Source organism: Cuculus canorus, chromosome 17, assembly GCF_017976375.1.
Source record: "Cuculus canorus isolate bCucCan1 chromosome 17, bCucCan1.pri, whole genome shotgun sequence".
NCBI lineage: Eukaryota > Metazoa > Chordata > Aves > Cuculiformes > Cuculidae > Cuculus > Cuculus canorus.
Genome location: NC_071417.1, coordinates 6,588,368 through 6,609,900, shown reverse-complemented (window position 1 = coordinate 6,609,900; position 21,533 = coordinate 6,588,368). Strand labels below are relative to the sequence as shown.

Below are 21,533 nucleotides of genomic sequence, written 5' to 3'. Positions count from 1 at the left end.
CGAGGCGGCTGGGCGGCGCGCGGGCCAATGCGGAGGCGCTGTGGAGGCGCGCGGCCGGGCACGCGCTAATCGGCAGGCGCCGCGGGGGCGCGCGGGGCCAACGGGAGGCGGCGGCCCCCTTCTCCCCCCCCCCCCCACTCCCAGTGATCAAACACCGCGTGTGAAACGCCGCTCACACCTTTCCCTTGAAAAACCTCTGGAGAAAGGGTAATTCATAACGTTTATTTGCCAACATATGATAACAGGCACGGGGGCTGTCCCCGGTGCAGCACCGAATCGAGCCCTGAGAGGACACACCGCCCCGCGCGAGTTCTCAACCCGCACTAAGGCTCTGCCTCACTCCCCAAGGCCCACCGCATCCGCCATCCTGCGGTTCGGTCTCCGAGAGAGGAGATGGGCTCCTGCTGCGCGAGATGGAGGAGCCTGAGGCAGAGGGAGCCGAGCTGCCCGCGACTCCTGAGGGGAACGACCCGAGAGACAGGGAGAGTCAAACAACAACGCTGAACACCCCCCCCAACTCCTGCGAGAACATTGACTTTAGCACTGGAACTCTGACATGCTCCCGGTCTGTGACATCCGTGGCTCTGCGGAGCGTGGAACACACCAGAAGTTGCACCCAGCAAAGCCACAGACACGCACAGATGAGAAGCAGCAGTATTTTACCAGCCCTCAGCCCAGACCTTGTTTCCCAGGCCTGAGACAAAGTTATCCAATATCCCCTGCTAGACAACCTAAGTTTTACTCTTTTTTGAGTATAGGAGCTTCATTTACCTTCATGATGTAGCGAAGGGCTCCAATCTCCTCAGTGCTGGGGGTAGAAATACTTAAAACTGCCACAGGACCAGTAACATGATATTTTTAGCATCTACAGTGCAGCTTCAGACTGCTCCAGTAACAACCTACAACCCACAATGCACCTTTGGATTCTTCTATCTTTTGCCGAATTCCAAATGTAACTAACTACAACAAAATTTTTAACCACTAGAAAAAGCCTGCACCCTTCTGCCTCGCTCTTTCTATTCATGTCAAACCCCTCCTTCATTTAAAAAACCCCAACATTGAAACAGGAAAGGAGAAGGTGTTTCCTGGGAAAGCGCAGACCACAAGCAGCTTCTCCGTAGGCAGGTCACATTCGTCTGCCGGCTGAGAATTCAAAGAGCAGCCATGCTGCCCAGAACGTGTCATTGGTTAACAGATCACCAACTGGATCCTCCAGGACCTGAAAGACACAGGAAGGGATCAAAGCTTCACCACATGCGATCTTTAACGATGCCATTGCTTACAGTGGAAGAGCTCCTCTGGGCAGACATATGGCAGCACGAGTGTGCACAGTGGAGGCAATGGCGAGGGCTATGTGCACAAAGTGACAAAGTCCTTGTTCCTCTCTAAGTTCAGGCTTAAAAACAATATAGGGTATAAAAACAATAAGCACCATCAGTGCAGAATTCAGCGAGCAGCAATTCCCTTTGCCCGAAGCACTGGCTCCTATAAATGCAAATAAGTGACAGAAGGGTAAGGCTGGGATGAAATAATTAGGAAGAGAGTGATCACCTGAAAACGGGAGCTCTGTTCAGGGAGGGAAAGAAATGCCTCCAAAATGAATTAATTGTTCATTTGCTTGTTTTGTTTTACTCTCATTTTGGATGCATGGCCTATGAAAAGCGGGCTGGACAAAAGGAAGCGCACTCTGCACCCCTGTGGTTCAGACACAGGAACCAAACATGCACATTCCTCCAACAAGCCCAGGGCAAGCTGATTCAGCCAGAAACGGAGTGCCCAGGAAGGTTGGGCACTGTAAAATCATTTATCCATGCAAGCTCTTCCCACACCATTAAAATATACAAAAATTGCTTTTCTGGATTCTTGAACTGAGGAACTGTTAGAAAGATTTGGAGATGTCCCCCCTTGACATCGGCAGGCACCACAGGGTGTCTTGCTCCCCACTCCTCATTGCACCAAGTGTCATATTTCTGTACCACTGCAAAATCAGTGCAAGGATGCAGAACAGCAAGATGAAAATTCTGGCTACAGAGATTGCACGCTCTGGGAATCTTAGAAAAGGCTCATTCATTATTAATGCCCAAAGCTTTCCTACTCATCTGGCTCACATTATGGCTGGTAAAAAGGCCACTTTCCAAGATACAGATCTTTATATTGATGCTTTCAAAGGCTCTAAAGAGGTTCTCTTCCCATCCTCAGAGCCACAGCCGCTTCCTGTAATGAGGCCAGTAGATACGGTCTCCTGCCTTTCAAAATCTCTTTTAAAAAGGTTTTCTCAGGCAGCTTACTCTGCAAGAGGAAGAGACATTGGATGCTGACTGCTTGGTAGACCCACACACGCGAAGCCAGAAAATAGCTCAAGGTACAGTTTATCTGGGCTTTCTTGGATCCTATTTTTAGGCGACATTTAGGTGACGAGGTGTGCTCTCATCCCCCTGAAAGCACCAGATCTCCAGCTTCTGTTCTCTACTGCCTTAAAATCACCATGAGAAGCCAGGCAGACTGCATCCAGATCACAAAAGTAACTTCTTTTATCACATCCTATAATAACACTGCTCTGTACACTGCCATCAGCCATCTCAGAATGGTGCAAAATCCCTTTATCTCATCAATAACACAGACTCGGAAATGAAAATTATTCAGGAGACTTTGAGAGCAGAAGCCCTCAGAGGGGAGGCCCCTCAAGCAGCTCCTCCTGTCACCTTCATCACTCAAAATTTAACTGGCACCTTGCACCTGCACCGGTTGCCTTGGCCACCATTTTGATGAATGTTCAGTGCAATTAGGGTCTGATAAGCAATCCAAGTGGATACTGCCCAGGGAACGCCCAGCTTGCTCTGCACTGGATTCCAAAAGGCATGCTTAGGTCAAACACATTCCATATTAAACACAATGCGCAATCTCACATCTCCCACGTGAGCTGCAGCTGGGTAGCGCATGTAGGGGCTGAGCTCCTTTCTCTGAACATTAGGTGTGTTCTCTTACCTGGCTGTGTCCCAAGGCTTGGCATTCTTCCACACAGGGTGCAGAAGCAGCAGGGCACAGAGGCTTGCCAAACACAGGCTGGCAGGGACTGGAAGAAAATAGGATATACAAATGCATTTAAATACAAATGTACTTTTGCTCTACTCACCACTGCCTGTCATGTGCTGCAGCAGGACAAGAGGGGCTGCTGGCAAGACTACTCATCTAATGGAATTCTGTTGTCCACAGCACTGCCCAATGTCTCCAAAGGCAGCTTGAAAATACAGATTCTACACTGGCAGAACTGGCCTGACCAGGAGCCACACACAGGGATGACCTCTTGGTTTGCAGCTTCCCTTACGTGCTGAGAACACTCTCCATAAAAAAGGAGAGGTCTACCAAAATGTCTCTTTCCTGGAACATCTGTTTAAAACACAGATCTTAAGAGTCAAAACACATAAATATGCGGCTTTAGACCTAGCCACAACATTGGCTACAATTCTCCTCCAGCAGTGGAGAGTCTGGGGAGGTGGCTTCCCCATCCACAGCTCCCCCAGGGGCTCTGCGAGCCTGTCAGAAGAAGTCACGGTCTGTGGGCACTGGGTCAAGTGGGAGACGCTGGGTACTTGAGGATGGGATGTTCTCTCCCTACATCACCAGCTGACACTATCCGTACCTCAACACTACTGCCCACACGGCTTCCAGGAACAGCCCAGGGCAAGCATGGCCATACAGGCCAGACCAAAGGTGCTGACTAAAAGAGCACAGGAAAAATCTAGAAGGAACAGGGCAAGTGTAGAGTTGCCCTTCCTTGGAATGGCCCCCAGATTTCAGCAATCACTCCTGGGACTCCTTGACTGGAGCCTGCATCCAAGCAATTACATTTACTAATGACAAATGGATGCAGCCTCCTGACCCCCATCCTTTTTCACAGCCTGCTTACACCGACAGGCGCAACGCCCTTAGCAAGAAAATCTGCCATTTAATTACGCGACAAGCCAAAAAGCAACATACTTCTGTGCGTTTTTAACTCACTGCCTGCCAGCGTCAGGACGCTGGCTTATCCAGAAAGGACAGCCTAATAACAGGAGGATTCCTAGCACTCTCTGCTGGAATCCACAAATGCATGCAGAAGCAGTGAGCTGCAACGAACACCTCAGCAGTCATGTTTCTAAATCGATGTGCTGGCTCATGAATGTGGTCTGCCTTGCTCCACAGAGTCCACTGGGCTTTTCTGTCTGAAAAGCGAAGCACAAGAAAGTTGCATTCTGCATGAACCATTAGCCAGGCTGCATCCACCCATCCTGACCAACGAGTGAAGAGGATACAGCAACACTATCTGCAGAGGCAAGCGTCTGTTCGGTGTCCCACAGGGACCTCCATTCAGTGGCTGGATCGAACCCTCCTGCCAGGCAGCAGGAGCAGATGGAGACAGTTAGCTTCCAGCCTGGCTCCCCCTCACACTCCTACCTCGCAGCCCTGGAGATCATAAGAGGTTGGAGACAGCCCAAGTGCGTAGGACCGGCTGTGAAAAGCCCATGAAAGAAATCAACAGGAATTGTTCTAATAAGCTTTCAGACTGAGTCCTTTCTAGGTGAGCACTTTTAAAATGGAACAAGCAGATTAAGGGCCCTTTGAATGGCTTCAAGCTCTGCCCCTGCCCTTAGGGACCAACAGGCCCTGGCAAGGCCATGAGGGCAGAATGCTCAGTCTGCTGCAGGTGGGCAACTCTGGACAGGTAATTCCCTTCTCTGTGTTTTGCTTTTATCTGTACAGCAGGGATAATTTCACTGCCCTGTCTCTCCAGGACAGGAACACTCATTTCCCTTACAATTTAAGCTGTTGACACCTTTGTGAATCCCCAGGTTAAGACATTGCTAAAGACAACTCTGGTGACTCAATTTTCTCTAATTCAGTAACTCTGCTGGAGGGCTCTGCTCAATAACAGGCGATCCTCGTCCACTGCCATTCCCTGAGCACCTCACTCAGCACAACTCATGTGAGGTCTCCTGGCTCTCCAGACAGAAACTGCAAAAGGCCCTCGATGAATTTGCAGCTCAAGTATCACTCATTTCCAAAGAAACTGCTGTTCCACAGCATTTATAGTACTTTGGGGAGTTCACGGTTTTGAGGGGAGCTGAACCAGGCCACTGAACAGGGTTTACAAACAGAGTTCAAATAACCATACCCTCACCAGAAGGTGTCAACAAGGCAGCACGTCCCACCGCTGCCAGGACTACGATAAAGGGGGTTGGGTTGCTGACACAACTGCCCTACCCCACAAGGAGATGTTCACCATAGATTTCTGCTGCTGGTGGAACATGTTAAAAATAAACATGAGCTCACTCTGGAGTCAGAACATGCCATTTTAAATCCAGCCAAAATACTGCCAGCAAGCCTCACCGATCTCTCGTGATCTTTAGCCCCTGTTTAAAATTGTGAATCCTAAAACACAGACTGAGGCGGTTTATAATGCCCAGGATTTGGATTTGCCCCAGCAATTCAGATCAAGGAGCCCGACATGAATGTGAACAACTGTAGGCACCAAGCCAGATCGGAAACAGGAGGGAAAGGCAGGAATGTTTTTAGCAGGGAGCTGGGAGACCAAAACCCACCAATTTTTATCTCCAGTGAATCACTGCTTTCCCTTGGTGCTTGACAAGCCACAAAGCCTCTCCGTGCCTCTGCTTCCTCATCTACAAAGCAGGAACAGAACTGCGTCTGCTACCTCTAACATGTTATGGGCAGCATCACACCAGCACCAATGCTGGATGGTGCCAGGCAGAGGGGTTATGAGATGGGGCCACTGCTCCAGCTCTGGCAGATCAGTGTGTTAAAGGAACCTCCTAACGTCTGTTTGGCACCAGTGATTTTTATGGAATGTTATGGAAGTTGCATAACACATGGAAGATGGCACAGCTCTTCGTTGTTTGCATTCTGTGAATTTATCTCAAGTTCCAGAGAAAACCTGCAGTCTGAAACATTTGTTACAGGTGGAAAACAAAGGCAGAACAGTGCCTGTCTCTGTCTTCCAATTTGGAAAGCTTGCACTATGGAATAATCTTGTCATGAGGTTATGAAGCTACAAAAACTATTTTAGGAGTGAGTACAGGCCCCATCAACCCAGCCCACAGAATCAGCTCTCACTGTATCAGTACAGGTTATGATTTTCCACTAAAAATTAAAACAGGCTTAGAACCTAAACCTGCTTTAAAGAGACGGGTTTGTAACTTTCCTGGTGAGGCTGGTCCTGGATGTCCTTCCTTAGTGCTACACTGTAAAACGCACACACTAACAGAGCAGTTCCCATTTCTAGTGCACAGCTATAAAATGATGGACACCAGGAGAGAGCCTGGCCCCAGAACAAGATGCACCACCACACTCTCTCTGCAACCCCCTTCAACAGGGCTGTCAGGACAATGCCAGACCCACGGCACTGTTGTTTCTCCTGCCTTTCAGAAGCCCCGGGCTTTCCACCTCCTTTACCTGTGGGGGAGGATAGATTCCAGGGTCCCTAGCTGTCCTTCTCTAAGGGTGAAGCTTTCAACCTCTAAATCTGCCTGATGAGTGAGTCTTCCTGAATTGGCCTCAATATAGCCGCCTTGAGGGACTCTGCTCAAGGGAACTCTAATACCTGCTGAAATAAATGCTTGTATTAGAGATGATCAGAGATAACAAGATGCCGACCTCTGACCCAGCTATTCCTCCCCTCCTTGCCCCACATTCTCCAGGGGCTGCGTGAATGGCAGCCACAGCACTTTCTGGTCTGTAGACCTACAGCAAAGGCAGGTGGACATCAGTTATGTATCCTATCAAGGCTATTCTGAAGAACAAGGAGGAGTAAAGAGATGGTGGGAATGCTGAACAAGACTGGACAGGAAGGAAACGGAGAGAAAAAGAATAGCAGGAAGGAGAAAGGAAAGCAAGAAGTGTGTCAGAGTTAAGTACTGTCATATGGAAGGAGCTACAGTTTAAGCAGAAGAGTGGGTAAGAACATCTGCTTCAACACCAAAAACGGCCAGGTTTTCTCATCGAGCTTATTACAGAAGCAGAACTCCCGAGCTCAAGATAAGCCCTACTGCCCTTTGTCATGACATCAGAAAGCCACGTGAGTGAGAAAGAACATTTACAACAAAGGGAGGAAAAGCTTGCAAACTCTTAAGGCCAACGATGTGAGTACAGGCTTACTAACCTTCTACACTTGGGGTCCACATGGAGCCAGAGACTCCTCCAGTGCTCGAAGGGGCCTGCCACACTGCCAGCCATTGCTCTGGGATGGGAAGGGACCTGCAGGAGCACAGGACAAAGTTCCCCGGCTGGGGGCTGGCATCAGTACTGCTTGCTGCTTCTGCAGGCTGCAGGGTGGCAGAGTCAAAGCAGGGTTCGGGTTCCAGCACAGCCTCAGTGCGAAAAGCTACAGGATGTTCAGTGCTGTGAGTAGTCAACACCACCTCACTTGTGCTTGCTTCGTACAGCTCGCTGCTCTGCATAAAGCTGTAACAATGGAGAAAATACCTCAGCCAGATGCGCTGCTGAGCAAAGAGAGGGATTCCCTGCTAAACTTTTGAATCCTGCCCTGGAGCTGGGAGATGAACTGCCCTGACGCCGGGCATGGACCATTCCCAGCTATGGAGTCACAACCCCTAAGTGATGATGCCTGGGAACTGACAGGAAAGTCCAAAGGTTGCTTCCTCTCTGAACTCTGACTGTAAAGACTTTTTGATACATCACCTGGATTCCAGCATTTTTAAATAACTTCCTTCGGGAGGCTTATTCAGATCTGCAGCTGACTGCTCCCACCCTGGGGTGCAGGGCATGAGGGTTATCTCCATCTGCTGGGAGCCAATGCCTACACAAGATCCACCTGAAAGAGAAGGCCGGGGAGGTGACGGAATGCTGTTACTCCAAAAACCAACGCTACAAGTCTAATTTGCCAAATGCAGCAAGACCCTCTTCTTCCCTGTGACTGAAATGTGGTCAAGATTCTGTGAAGGGGCAGGGAAATACTGGGCTTTACTGGGGCACTGCCCTGATCCCAGCACCTGAGAGCTAAAACCTGCTGCCCCTTGTGTATCTGCTTTCATTTGGTGCCCCTGTGAAACGGGCACCTCCTCTCACCCATATAGGCCTCTTCGGGAGTGACAGCCGCTGGCCAAACAGAGGCACTGAAGTGAAGTGGCACCCTCCAGTGCCCACCTGACCCAGCAGCACAGAGGTGCTGTTCTGGGGAAGGAACATCCTTCCCTTCCCGAGGGAATTTCAAATAATTTCTCAGCTTTCTGGACCACATCCCCTGTCAGCAAGAGACAAACCTGCAGCCTGTGGAACGTAGGATGTGTTATCCTGCCACTCCCTTGTGCGGCAAGTCAAAGTCCTCTCAGGACAGGAGTTGTTGAGCTTTTCCAGACGAGGGATGCAGGATTTTTGACGTCGGCGGTAATTTGCAAACCAGTTATAGACCTGAGCTGGCTGCAGGTTCATATCCCGGGCCAGTGCCTCCTGCAAACCCAGAGGCAGAGAGGTATCAGGGGAAAAAGAATAAACCACACCCAAATAATCAGGCTTTCCCTTCAGCTCCAAAGCAGCCAAGCAAAAGAGCTCTCAAACCCAGAGACATTTGTTCACTAGGTCCCTGATAAGTCCACGTGGATCCCACTGAGGAGACTGATTTATAAACTCAAAAGAGCTGCTGGAAAATACACATTCCAACTTGCTCCCCTAGCCCGTTTGTGTGCTAAAGGAAACCATTTGCTGCTATTATGACTGATAAAAACCCAGTGAGGAACTTATTTCCCCTGATCTTTTTGTGCAAAGCAAGTGAAATTACTGAGCATGAACTGAATGATTTTGCAAGGAAATCTTTAGGGAAAGATCAAACACGGGGAATCCCAGCTCATGGGGGCTTCTTAAAAAAAGGATTTAGAGTGAAGCCAGTTATAGACCCAGATCCCAGAGTTCTGCTTTCCTGTGACAAGGAGACTTGACTGAAGGTAGCACATCCCTACCCGCTGTTCCTTGTTTGGACTCGTTGTCACCTCTGCAGCAAACCTGTGCAGCTGCCGGCGTACTTCATCTGAATAGTTTCGATTCTTCAGGCCTTCAGGACAAAGGGAAATAGGTGGAGGATTCCTGTATGCAAGAGAAAACAGGATTAAAGAGGACCCAAAAAGAGTCACATCCATGGGAATTTTCTCACATTGCCACAGGTGGTCAAAACATAAAGAAAACCCTGCCTCCAAGAAGCTGTCCTCTCAAGATGCAAGCCAGTCTCTGCATCTCCCCTGCATCTAACAGCAGCAGAGACAAAAATTCCATTCCCCCGTGCCGCAGTACCTCTTTCTGCAACGGAATTTCTGCAGTGGGGTTAGGAAATCCGTGCGGTGTTTCTCCATAAACCTCCGATAGTGAATCTCATGCCAAAGCTGCACCAGCTCCTCCTTCTCCTCTGCCCTACAATGCTATAACAAAACAGCAGGTAAGCAAACCCTTTCCAGGCAGGGAGTCAGGCTCAGACACTTACTCTGTGATTCCTACCAGCAGCATTATCCAAATCTGTGCTTGCTGTGCCTTCTCTAAGGCACACAGGGAGTCACCTGCCCTATTCCTCGCTTTCCTCGAGTGAAACAAGCTACACCAGGTCAAGAAGCCAAAATCCCCCACCGTGAGTGATGCAATTCAGCCTTCTTGACATCTTCCCATCCTGGCACACCCTCCAAACTTGGTCTCCTCCAGGCTTTTATCTCCTGAACCCTAAGTTCATGAAAAACTCCAAGAACTACCAACAAAAATCCCGCTTTCACAAACTACAACCAACCCCATCATCACCCAGCTGCCTCTTCCCCATGACTCATAGCAACTGCCTGTAGCAAAGGCTTTATTCTGTGCTTCAGGCCAGCCACCACTCGCACCTCACCTCCCACTGCTGCACACCAGCTCTGCGGGCGCAGTTTAGAGTCCTCTGCACAAACAGCTCTAACTATGCGTTTTCCAATACTTTTTGTCTTCATGAAGAAACAACACATCCCTACCTCCAGGAGTCTGCAGGCTGCATCATGCTGCCCGTTACGGACATGAACAAACACGCAAGCTCGGACAACGTGGATGTTAGTAAGAAAATGCATCTTGTGTTTGCATCCCATCATGGCCTCAACCAGCTCCTCCAGACCAGGAGATGAGTTCTGGAGGTCCTGGCAAAGCTGTCCTGCTAGATCCAGCAGCTTGGTGGGTGGTGAGTCCTTGTTTTTATTCTTGTTTAACATGGCCATGAACCGCTTCATCCTTATGTCCTGTTGGAAGCCTTTTCCATGCAATGCACAAAGTTGTTGTCAGATAAAAACTGTTACTCCCGTTTTCAGTTCCTTGCTGTTTTTTTTTAAAGGAAACAAGTTTACCGTGCTGTTAGAAACAGCCTGAGGACCTCAAGCACTTAAAACCTAAACTTAGATCTAAAGCAGCCCCAAAAGGTGAAAGCGGTGAAAGCTGCACCGGGTGTTTAGTTGAGAACACCGAGCTGGGAAAGGCGCATTAAAGTCGCCCCGGGAGCTGCTGTGCGGAACCAAACGCCGGGCTGGATCCCACTGCCCTGGCCTCGGGGGACACGGGAGTACCGGCAGCTCAGCAGCACCCTGAGCACCCAAACAGCCCTCCGGCCCCTTAGCTCCCACCCAGCCCTGCACCCTCGCACCTAAATCCCCGTCTGAACCTCCACAGCCCCAGCTTACCGGTCCAGACCTCTGGAACTTCAAACGCAGAGCCATTCCGCTGGCATTCCTTTGCCCCAAGCAGGGATGGAGCAGAAGAGTAACTGAAACCCGTGCTTTTCAATCATTTCGCCTTGGAAAACCAGACCCCTCCGCCCCGGTGCCCGGGGGTCAAACCCCAACCCCTGCGCCGGGGAAAAAAGGTGGAAAACCTGTGGTTTACCTGGAGCGCAGACCCCGCTCGTCCCTCGCGGCGCCGCTGCCCCGGCCCTGCCCAGCGCCCGCCCCTGCGAGCGGGGGCCGACCGCGCGGAGGGGCTGAGGGTGTCCGGAGAGGGGAACGGAGCTGGAGAACGGGGGTCCTGAGAGCGGTGAGGGATCATCTTGGCCTCTATAGCCTGGAGAAGAGGTGAGGGGACACCTCATCGCTCTCGACTGCTGGGCTCTTCTCCCAAATGATGAGAAGAAATGGCCCCACACTGCACCAGCGCAGGTTTAGATTGGATATTGGGGAAAATTTCTCTACTGAAAATGGTGAAGCCCTGGCAGAGGCTGTGCGGGACAGTGGTGGAGTCTTCACTCCTGGAGGGGTTCGAAAAGCAAGCACATGTGGCACTTAGGGCCAGGGCTTAGTAGGCACAGTGGGGTTGGGCTGATGCTTGCATTGGATGAGCTTAGAGGTCTTTTCCAACCTCTATGACTGACTCTCTCTGATCTGATCCTTCTGGCACGCTCAAATGAGCCAAATGAAGAGGCAAGCAGCTCAAACCCTCCGTTTCTAGGTGGGCACTGGTCAATAAAAGATCACCCGGGGATAAAACTGAAGTAGCTAAGATTCTCCTTGCCTTAGGTCTGAACACCCCCGTGAAGGCGCCAGCTCTCTGCTGACCTCAGTTCATCAAGGACAGACATTTGTAGCTACCTAACCGCTTGAGTGCTCTAAGGACTGCCCTCTCATTAAGCCCAAGCAAGGCTTTATATACCCTTCTCACCTCGTTAGCAGCTACCCCGGTGATTTGCCACGTCTAAGAATCTCACAGCTGCAGCAATTAGGCATAACTCAGCTGATCACAAATTCTCTCTTATCTAGCAACCTACAAACATCGATCATAGCCACCTGGCAGCCAGAGAGATCCTCCCCCCTCACAGCACTGCCAGGTGCAGGTCCTGAGCCCCCCTGAAATAACCACCTCACGCCAGGTCCCTGTGCCACTCTCGAGCTTGCTCTGCAGACACAGACACTACATACTTGAGGGCAGGTATCTTCATTTTGCTGCATGCAGATGTAACTTAAAACTCTGCTCACAGTGTTCCTCGTTCCCCTCGTGTTCAGCTGCCCTTGGTTTCTCCTTAGGCCTCACAGGACAGTAACTGGCTTCTTGCTCCTTTTGCACGCCACTGCTCTAGATCCAGAGCTAGTCTTGGGTACTTAAAGAACAAAGCCCCACCACTGAACTTTGTGTATTTTACCATCATGCTGGACATCAGAAGCAGCATTTCCTTTTGGCAATTATCCTCCTTCACTCCCCAATTCCATATTGCTGTCTGGAGTTACAACAAAACAGCAGCTTGCTTTATTTTCTGCTTTTTTTACTTATTTACATGTGTGAAATTTAACAAGCAACTATCAATTTATTTTACATATTCACACGACCCAGTATACCTCAAAAGGGAGAGGCAGGCTGCTGTCAGGCACATCGGATCCCCCATTTCCAGTGATGGTAAAGCTGCTGCCATCACACCCTGTGCTGAATCTAACTGCCCTGGAACACCACCATTCGCCCTCGTCCTCCTTCAGCTCTGCTCTAAATGAAGATTTGGCAATCGAGGACTGCAGCTACTTGAAACCAAGCTGAGGTCAGGAGATATTGGCTAGCCAAAAGCTCAGATTCCTTTTCCAAGGCCTTAATCAACTTCTGTTGAACATCAACAGCAATATCGATCAGGTCCTCCCAGAGCCTCAAGATGGGTCCCACAGAGAGGCTCTTTTCCAGTCATCCTTCACCTCTACTTCCTTGCCACAAGGTAAAGCTTCTAGCTGTCTCTCTGTGAGATACAACCCTACGTCACGGAGCACTAGCATGCATCTTATCTAGACAATCAGTCCAAAACGTCACTAGCCGGCTGTCTTTATTCCAGCAGAAGTCTGTGAAGTCTTTCAGCAGCCGATCGGCAAACTTCTCATCCCCAGTGGCACTGGACCGCCATGTTTTCGTCAGCATGGTGTTGTAGGCCCAGTTGTAGCCAATGCGCTCTTCACAAAACATGTTCTGGTTGCTGGAGCTCGTGGAGTTGCGCCGACGTCGCTGCTGCCCACAGGAAAACTTCCGCTTGGAATACGGTAGCTGCAGAAACACCGTCCCTAGAGGAAACGGAGAGGACTTTAGTCCTGGATAGACCTAAGTCTCTACAACTGGCAGCTGACTCATTAACTTCTAAAAACGAACACGGGCTGACTTTCATTTAATCACCTGCTAACAAGATAAATGGGATACACTTTTCTTCCTTTGTTTTTACTTGCTGCTTCCTGCAAATAACCCTGGGAGAGCACGCAGTCTCGCCTTTCTCTTGGCAGAAGGGTGTGCAGCAAAGCTGTAGGCTCTGACTCATCTTCCTAGCTTCACATCCATTTCCATTCTCCTCTCAGTTTTCCCAAAGCTCTCTTCCCATCATTGTCTCCATTTCTCAGCAGCCCCTCTGAACACGCTAAGCTACTCCATAGTCACGCGCCGTGCACAGAGCTTTGTTAGAGGTGCTGACAGATCACAAAGGTTGAGGGAGATGCAATAAGATAATAACGAGAGCGTGTGGATCCCAAATGCTTTACCTCTCCCCTCACAGTGCATACAAGTAGAGATGCATCTACAGCTGACCTGAAGCACGAGACCAAAGCACTGACTTGTCCCAACACCTTTAACTCCTTCTTGCTTCTAGATACACATTTAATCACACTGCACAAGGAATAAACTCTGCATTATTTTTCACTTCTCCATCTCCTGGAAAGACAAATTTCAGAGACACTATAAAGCAGGACTTCAAACCAATGCCACTGAGTAGCAGCAACCCTTTGTCCTTTTCAGACTGCCCCTCCAGTTTTCTGGCTTGGGTGGCTGATAAGAGCTACTTGGCATCTGATTATAGAGACATAATGAGGACCAACATCGCTGACACAAACCCCAAGCTGCACATAAAATGATTCTCTTGTAGATTGCTCACCTGTGACATGAATGTACTGGGGTTTGTTCTCAGCTGGGAAGTTGAATGCAGAGGCCGAGTATTTATCTTGCACAAATCCAAATCTGGAGAAACAAACAGGAAAATAATAATTAAAAAATAATAAGAAAAGATAAAGAGAGTCACTCCAGCTGGGCTTCCTGCAGCCCAAGGCAGGGAAAACCTGCCACTGTCAAAAAGGCTCCTTTGTCTTATGACCTGAAGGCAAGGGGGAAGCTATGAAGAGAGCTGCATTTCTCCACACATTCTCTGCCTCTGCTGGGCCCAGTGTGAAAGCCTGTGTCTCCATAACGATCTCGTGCTGGAAACCAAAGCACCAGTGGCTCTGTGTGAAAGGGTACAGAGCCATCTGACAAATGGGGCAGCTGCACACGGCGGAGGGAAGGGCAATAATCAAGATGGACATTCCTTAGGTACATTTCAAGCTGTCATATTTTTTCCTGCTGGGCAATATCCCACACAAATTCAAGCAGCTGACCCAGTGGTTCTTTGCTGATGGAGAGTATCTGTTCCTCTCCTGCTTTCTCAGCTAACGAAAGCTCGCCTGCAAGCTAATGGCTATCACAAAAGGCAGTCAGTCTCTCTATCATGGAAAAGACGTTGGCAGCAACACCGTGAAACAAACCAGCAGCTCGAGCACCGCAAGGGGTAAAGCTGGAGAGGATTAAAGTTTCCTGCAAGTCCTCCTTGAACTAAGCCCAACTGCCAGCTCACATCTCAGCCTCCTGCCTGTTGCCAGTCACTGGCTGTCATCCGTTTCAAGATGGTGTTAAGTGCACACGAAGGAAATAACTGTCCCTTCTCAGGAAGAAATCCATTTACAGCCCGTCTGCCTCGAGCTTAGAACACCAAGGCACCTTCCAAAGGCAATGCCCTCCCCAGGAGAGCGTGGTTTGGTAACAAGTGACAGGCCGCCCCTTGCACCCACTGAACCACTGCCAAGCACTCCAGTTACATTTTAGTCTAATAATCTGCAAGAAGATTTCAGAGGCAGACAGCACAGAACCCACGCGACTCAGGAGTGACTGTTCGGCACAGGTCTTCATTACCCAGGCAGAAAGGAACCTTCCTGCCATTCTGCCCTAGACATACCTGTACGCTATCGCTTCCTGAAGGAGATGCATCCGGTCCCAGTATGTTTCTGGTTCAAAGCCTGGAACAAACAAAAAGGTAACAATTATCAAGCAAAGACACTTTATTTCCTTCTTTTTCAAGACTCCAGTTTCCCTCAGACCTCTCTGCACTTTTTTTTTTCCTAGCCATTTGTCAGCTGCCTCTTGAATGCCATCTTAGGTCTGTGTCTTGTACGCTGCAGTAGCAGATTCACCCCTGAATTTAGCTTTTGTGTCTCAAGATGAAGGAGAAGAACATAATGGGGTATGCGCAAGGGGCCCAGGAAGGAGAGTGGGCAGCTGTGCATCACCACTGAGTGCTCCAACAACAACAGTTCAGAGTGACCTCACAGCATATGGATTCATCACTGATTGTTTACATTCACACTGGATACTGGAACAATCATTAATAAAAATAAAGAAAATTGTCATCTTTACTATTTAAAGCAGCACGTTTTGCTAATTGTCCTTTCTCACGATGCAGTTTTGCCCTCTCTGCACAGGGACAGAGTCCTCTGTTCTCTGAGCTTCCAACCGAGACTCTCCGCAATAGCATCGCTCAACAGGGCGAGGTCACACTGCAGAGGAGATTGCAGCATCTACCTCCTAATCTCATGAGCAAACACTCTTACCGTGAACGTAACCATGGCAACAAAAAAAGAGAGGATTGCAGTGGTGACAGCCTAATCTGACTGAGGGGGAGAATAATCAAATGCAGGATACAAATGCAGAGCAGCTGTGGGCAGGGTCTACCAACAAAACAGGCTCTTCTGCTAATACACCACCATATCAGACAGTAACTGCATGGCGTGGGCTCCCAAAGGGCGTGCGACGCAATGGCAGCAGAGATCACTGGGAGACAGCCTTCCCGAGCCCTGATACTTCTGGATTCAGCTCCATGCCCTGTCACACGCTGATGAGCCTGCCCACACGGCCTCCTCCAGCACCACCCGGAATGTGGGAACAGGCCCTTCACCAGCCAACCCACGCCTGGCAAGAACCCCATGCCAGAAGGGACCTGCTCGCAGTGAAGGACACCCAGAAGTGGAACAAAGAACATTCCTTACCATCAAACAAATGCTCACTACCCTCCTTCAACAAGCAGCTAACGTTGAGTGGGATGAACAACTGGGCTCGAAGTGGGTCCCCGTATAAGTAACTGGGCAGTGCAAACGGGCCTTCCAAGACCGGAACAAGCAAGAAACCACAGGACGTGGCTTTCCGATGCCAGCCCTGAACCTGGGAAAAGGTTCAAACATTGAATCACACGGTATCTGCCAAAGTGAAGAAGGGTACTTCTGTGCACAGGGGAGCAACTCCTGCCCAAGAACAGCTCAGACATGCTCAGCTTGTTCACACAGCAAGCACACCAGCATTCTCATAAGCAAAGCAGTACAAGCACAAGACACCAGGCTCTCCTTTCTTAAGTGCCACATCAATCAGAAAGCACTTTAAAATAGGACGGTTTTCAGAAACTGATTCAGCCTACTCATCAGCAGTGGCCCCACGCTGCTGCTTTACGGGAACAGGGCAATGGATTTGAAATATAAGCAAAAAGCGTTATTTGGCTGGGGGGGTAAAACCCCATGCTAAAGACTTTGAGTTTTACAGAAGCTACAAAAGGGAAAACAAAACAAATCTAAAAATTAAAACTGACACAAACTCCCTACATTTTCCATTCTAAATGTTTTCAGCAAGTTTTATTTTAAAAAAAAACCCAAACCTAATCTGCAAAGCATTGCCAGGCAGGGGGAACACAAACACACGGCCTGGGGAAGTCCTGTCTTGAAAGCAACAGGAAATAGATTCCTTTCCCAAGACTCAGCTCAGGGCTTCAGGAGGGACTCGCATCCCACCCTGTCCTGTACTGATCTCTGCACACATGGAACCCACAATGAGCAGACCATTCTGCAGACAGGACCACTACAGATGGTGTGAGAAATGATAACCAGATGCAGCAATGCTAATGACCATCAGTCAAAATTACTTCTGGGAACAAGGGCAGATCCAGCCCACTGCCTCTCCCCCAGTGCTTCCCAGCACCTTCCAGTGGAGATGTCCCCAGCAGCACAGGAGATACAGGGGCTGGCTGGGCGTTGCTGCAGCCACACGGAGCACAAGGACTCTTACCATCTCAAAAAGAACAGCTGCAGTCACCGCCATCCAGTGCAACTTGATTTCGAAGGCCGCGTTGAGGGAGAAGTTGCCGTGGTAATAACAACTGCACCACTCCAAGCGGTCTGTGCGGTTATTCACATCCACATCGAGCGTCACTGTCCGTTGCTCAGGCACTGTGGCAGCTATGCAGCCAGGGAACAGGGGCATATTGAAAAGATACATTAAAAAGAGGGTGGGAAACATGATGAAGAGAACAAAAGAAACAAGACAAGCCCTTTGGAATGAACTTGTCCTCCCTCTCCTCCTCAGGTATTTTCTGGGCTAGCAGAACAGCCCCGCATGCTGCTCATCGAGACCACAAAAGACAAAAAAAACATAAGCATTCCTCAGATCAGTGGTTTGTGCCACAGAGTTACCTCTCGAGCAGGAAAAAGACACTTCAGCGGCAACAAAGAGACAGAACCAAGAGGAAAGGAGCTAATTGAAAAGCGACCGGTCCCATAATTAATACAGCTGGACAGCATTGGCTCCCTCATGCCCAAGATATTCCAAATTTGTTTTAATGTTTCTATATGGCCCCACCAGGGATCACAACAGGGCGCTGCTACACAAGGCAGGAGCATTCCAGGCCTGCCCTGCTTTAGCTCTGGGAAGAAGTTAAACTTCTTTATTCTGTGACCCTCTGCCAATATCCCACATCACTGAACTGCTGAAACTATGCACCCAACGCTGTCTGTAACTGCAGAAGTCAGCCAAGACTCGCTGCGATACCTCTGCTCTTTGCAGGAAGCACTGTGATAGTGCCCAGGACCCAGCTCCCTCTGTGCCCTGGCACCCCAGCATCCCAGGGAAAACAAATCTCCGACCTCAGGCAAAAGACGAAGAGAAGCACCCACAGTAGAAGCAGCCTCACCAGTGTCATCCAACAAGGCTGGGACGGACCCTGGAGCTCTTGGCTCAAAGACCAGAGCGCTGCTGCGAACCATGCCATCACTTGCAACTTCTCTTTAGGCAAATACATAACTGAACATTTCTATAATGTTAAAAACTAACACAAAACAAAGGGCTGCAAGGCTACTATTGAAAAACCTTCGCCTTTTTTTTGTCATTGCACGCATGAGGGATGGATATTGATATTTCAAACGACCTTATTGTTTAATGGCTAAATGGTGGTTTAAAAATTGAAGTTCTCCCTCAAGGCAGGTGGAAAGTTCCCAGCTTGCCTTCTACTGCAAGTTAGCTGGAGACAGCTTCCACAATTATGAGGAAATCCTTTATAGTGCTACTAGAGCAGCTTAAGAGCAGAAAAGAAATAAAAACGCCAACAAAAATGGAAGAACCTCACCCAGTTTTGTTTTGTAAACAAGACCCATTTTTGTCTTTGGGAAATGCATTATCTACGGTTTCTGAGCTGGTCCGGTACTGTCAGTCAGACCAACACCTTGTGATTTCCTTGATCTGTATCAGTGGAACCTCACTGTGAGTGCAACACTGTGGTTTGGTTACCGTCGTTTTGAAACGCAGCATGAACCACGATGATAGTTTTGTGATGAACTGTGTTGGAAAACAACACTTCAAAAGCTGTAAAGCGAAAGCAGCTCAGTCAAGTAGACGCTGGTCATTAACTAAGAGGTGAGTGATAACACCGCAGCCCGGTGTGCCCAGACCAGCATGCTGCGAAAGAATGAGCTCCCTGCTCCCTTGGGCTGTCCTGTTTTCCAGACAATGTAGGCTGCCTGTTAGCGCTGGAGCTTCTCTCCCCACCCTGCCTGCAGCTGTAATTCCCAGGCAAAGCAACAGGAACGCAGTCCAACAGGTGAGCAAATTCAAGCGACCTTAACAACTGATGAGAAATATCCGTCTGTCTGAATTTAGAGGCTTCAGGTTAATTTTAATAGAGTAAATTCCAGCTTCTGTAGATCTGATGATGAGGACTCACCTGCTTCCTAACTGTCTTGTACCAGTGAGTACTTAAGTAATGACTGATTGTGGGGATTGGAGAGGAGCAGGCAGGTTATTCTCTAGTCAGACTACGCTACACACGTGACTACAACTGCTAGTGCATGCATTGCGATAAATCAAGAGGGACATGATTAGGGATGTCACAGGTCAGACTTCCACTGAGGAGGGAAAGGGGACAATCACTGGGCAAGTGATAGGGATGCAGATTTGAGAGGGACACGGAGCTTGTTCCAGAGCTCCCAATGCTTGCATGCAATTTTATGTCACAGCCTGACATTTAGGGAAGGTGGGGAGGGGAAGAAATGAAAACCACAACCAAATCAAAGCCAAGAGAGGAACAAATGAAGTCACGTGGACCAGAGGTCATCTGGGTTTAGTAAAGCTCCTCGCCTCAGATGAACTGGTAAAGGTTTTGTTTGAATACTGTTTAGAAGAGGGACAGCACAGAAACATCAATTAAATAGGTTCCTTCATAAGAAAGAATTCCACACTGGACTGTTCTCCAAGAAAGTATTCCTCGAATAACCAGAATGCACGTGCGCAATCTGGAGGCATTTTTCATCCACCCAAGCACTGTAAATTAGTTAAGTAGCAGAATAGACACAATCCCAACTGAAATGAAGAAGGAGGGCTACTCAGGTGCATGACTACACCACACTGAGGGAATGCGCAGCCAGCACTAAAGAAAGGGCACGTGGGGCAGTGATGCACCCTTCTCTCTGTGCCCATCTGCCTGGTACAAGCTTAGCAAGTCTCAAGTCTTCCCATGTCTCAAAAGAGGACAGACTGAGAAAAGTGAGGTGGTTTTCTTGGGCCAAGTAGTAAGAGATCAAAGTGAGAAGAGGATCTCACCCAAGGACCTCCATCCCTCATGATACTTTGATGCCAGCCTATGTTTGGGCTTGGGCTCTGGCCAAGCACTGAGCTAAGAAGGCTGGATACCAGCCAAGGCAACAGATTAAGTGTGTGACAGGGGAAAATATCCCACATATGCTGGCTTCAGAGAATTAACTGTTAGCCCAGACTTCCCATCTTTAATACTTTCCAATTTCTGATGCTGTTCCTCTTCAAACAAGGCTCTCAGAAATACACAAGGATTACTGTAACTTCAGGTTTAAGAGGTGCTACACCAGCAGTAAGTCACTGCTCTTCAGGCCAAATATACAAAACAGAACAGCAGAATTTTCTTTTTATCCTCAATATAAGCCTTTAAAAGATGCATCCGAATAAATCTGAAGTTGCAGTTCCATAGCAATGATTTTTTCTTGTCATTTTAAATGGTGAAAGAGGAACAAAAGCAAGTGACTCAGGCTGGCCTGGAAATGCAACAAAAAGCTGACAAAGCAACAGTCAGTGGTGCAGGCAGTGTTTCAGGGGCTGCTGCTGGTAGCAGGTGTTGTACTTAACACAGTACAGAACTTCAAATGTTATAACCATGCCTGGCCCAGCAGCAAGACATTCCATATGCAAGCCCTACTGCTTCCACACTGCAGGGATCATTTGGAGCTGGGCTTCACCAATTTTAGTTCAAGGACTCCAGCTATCCATGATTTAGATGAGCCGAGAGGCTTCCAGTGCATCACAGAAGACTTTTCTAGTACATCTGTGCCTTTTGCCATTGGGATGCAATCGGGCATGTCACTGGTACAGCTTGGTACCAGCTCTGCTGTTCTCACAGCTTCTCTGTCCATACTCTTCACATGTAGTGAACAGCCTGCATCAACAAGGAGACAAAGTCAATGTTTTCCTCTCTGAATTCTAGAGGATGACATGGAGTGGACGTTCAGGAACAAGGAATATGTAAAAAGTACTTCTTACTGCATTCCAGTCCTCAGAAGCAAGAGCTGCCTGTCAACCCATGAAACACCTCCAGCATATGCAAACAAGCCCACGTGTAAGCCATGCAAGGCCAGCATGAAATTGGCAGCTTTATTGCTGGTCCACGTGAGATCATGCCCTTGGCTGGCTGCTCTTCCCCTATCAAACCATCCCCTGAGCTTCCCCAGCTGTCACCTGTGCTGCGCATCTACCTAAGAGTGCCGCTGCCTGGCTCCGTCCTCCGAAACTGCGGCTAAAGGAACTGTGCCTACTTGCATAGGAGGCTGGGCGGCTGGGCAGCCAGGGCAGGAAGAACGCAGGGATGTCTGAGTGCAGGAGCTCCTCTGCCACAAACGCCACCTCAAACCATTTCCTCTGGAAGGCGGAGAAGTCATCCATGGCAGCCGTGTGCCACATGGCAGGCTGCTGCATGCCCACTGCAAAAACAAGGGGAAAGACAGATCGCAATTAGAAACGAGGGCAAGATCAAGAACGAGATGTAGTTCTATCTGAAAAAGAGGAAGGGAAAAAAATAGGTTATGTCATCTGCAATTCCTTCTCCACCCCCACACGAAGCCTGAATTTTGCTGACTGTTTTGAACAGCGGCTTTGGTTGCTCCCAGAAG

General features: G+C 49.1%; 2 protein-coding genes across 13 annotated transcripts in view; both read right to left on the bottom strand.

The window, feature by feature from the left end:
• Nucleotides 1-224: 224 nt before the first annotated feature.
• Nucleotides 225-10,652, bottom strand: ANHX (anomalous homeobox). The gene is made up of 10 exons (XM_054081991.1): nucleotides 9,993-10,652; nucleotides 9,298-9,422; nucleotides 8,970-9,093; nucleotides 8,277-8,463; nucleotides 7,696-7,828; nucleotides 7,157-7,458; nucleotides 6,451-6,598; nucleotides 2,986-3,073; nucleotides 772-1,219; nucleotides 225-456 (listed from the first exon to the last, which is right to left on the bottom strand). Exons 1-9 carry the CDS (start codon nucleotides 10,239-10,241, stop codon nucleotides 1,127-1,129), a joined length of 1,449 nt encoding a protein of 482 aa, XP_053937966.1. The 5' UTR covers nucleotides 10,242-10,652; the 3' UTR covers nucleotides 225-456; nucleotides 772-1,126.
• A 107-nt stretch (nucleotides 10,653-10,759) lies between these two features.
• Nucleotides 10,760-21,533, bottom strand: part of DEPDC5 (DEP domain containing 5, GATOR1 subcomplex subunit) — a 43,887-nt gene continuing 33,113 nt past the window's right edge. For 4 of the 12 annotated variants that reach the window (XM_054081980.1, XM_054081979.1, XM_054081984.1 and 1 more), the window contains exons 38-43: nucleotides 21,120-21,344; nucleotides 17,140-17,309; nucleotides 16,077-16,248; nucleotides 14,990-15,050; nucleotides 13,880-13,962; nucleotides 10,761-13,025 (exon numbers count right to left, since the gene is read on the bottom strand). In XM_054081980.1, coding sequence (XP_053937955.1) covers nucleotides 12,730-13,025; nucleotides 13,880-13,962; nucleotides 14,990-15,050; nucleotides 16,077-16,248; nucleotides 17,140-17,309; nucleotides 21,120-21,344 — 1,007 coding nt within the window. In that variant the 3' untranslated portion in view covers nucleotides 10,761-12,729. Of the gene's footprint in view, nucleotides 13,026-13,879; nucleotides 13,963-14,989; nucleotides 15,051-16,076; nucleotides 16,249-17,139; nucleotides 17,310-21,119; nucleotides 21,345-21,533 lie in introns of all 12 variants that reach the window. The other 8 variants (XM_054081987.1, XM_054081989.1, XM_054081982.1 and 5 more) reach the window with 4 other exon arrangements.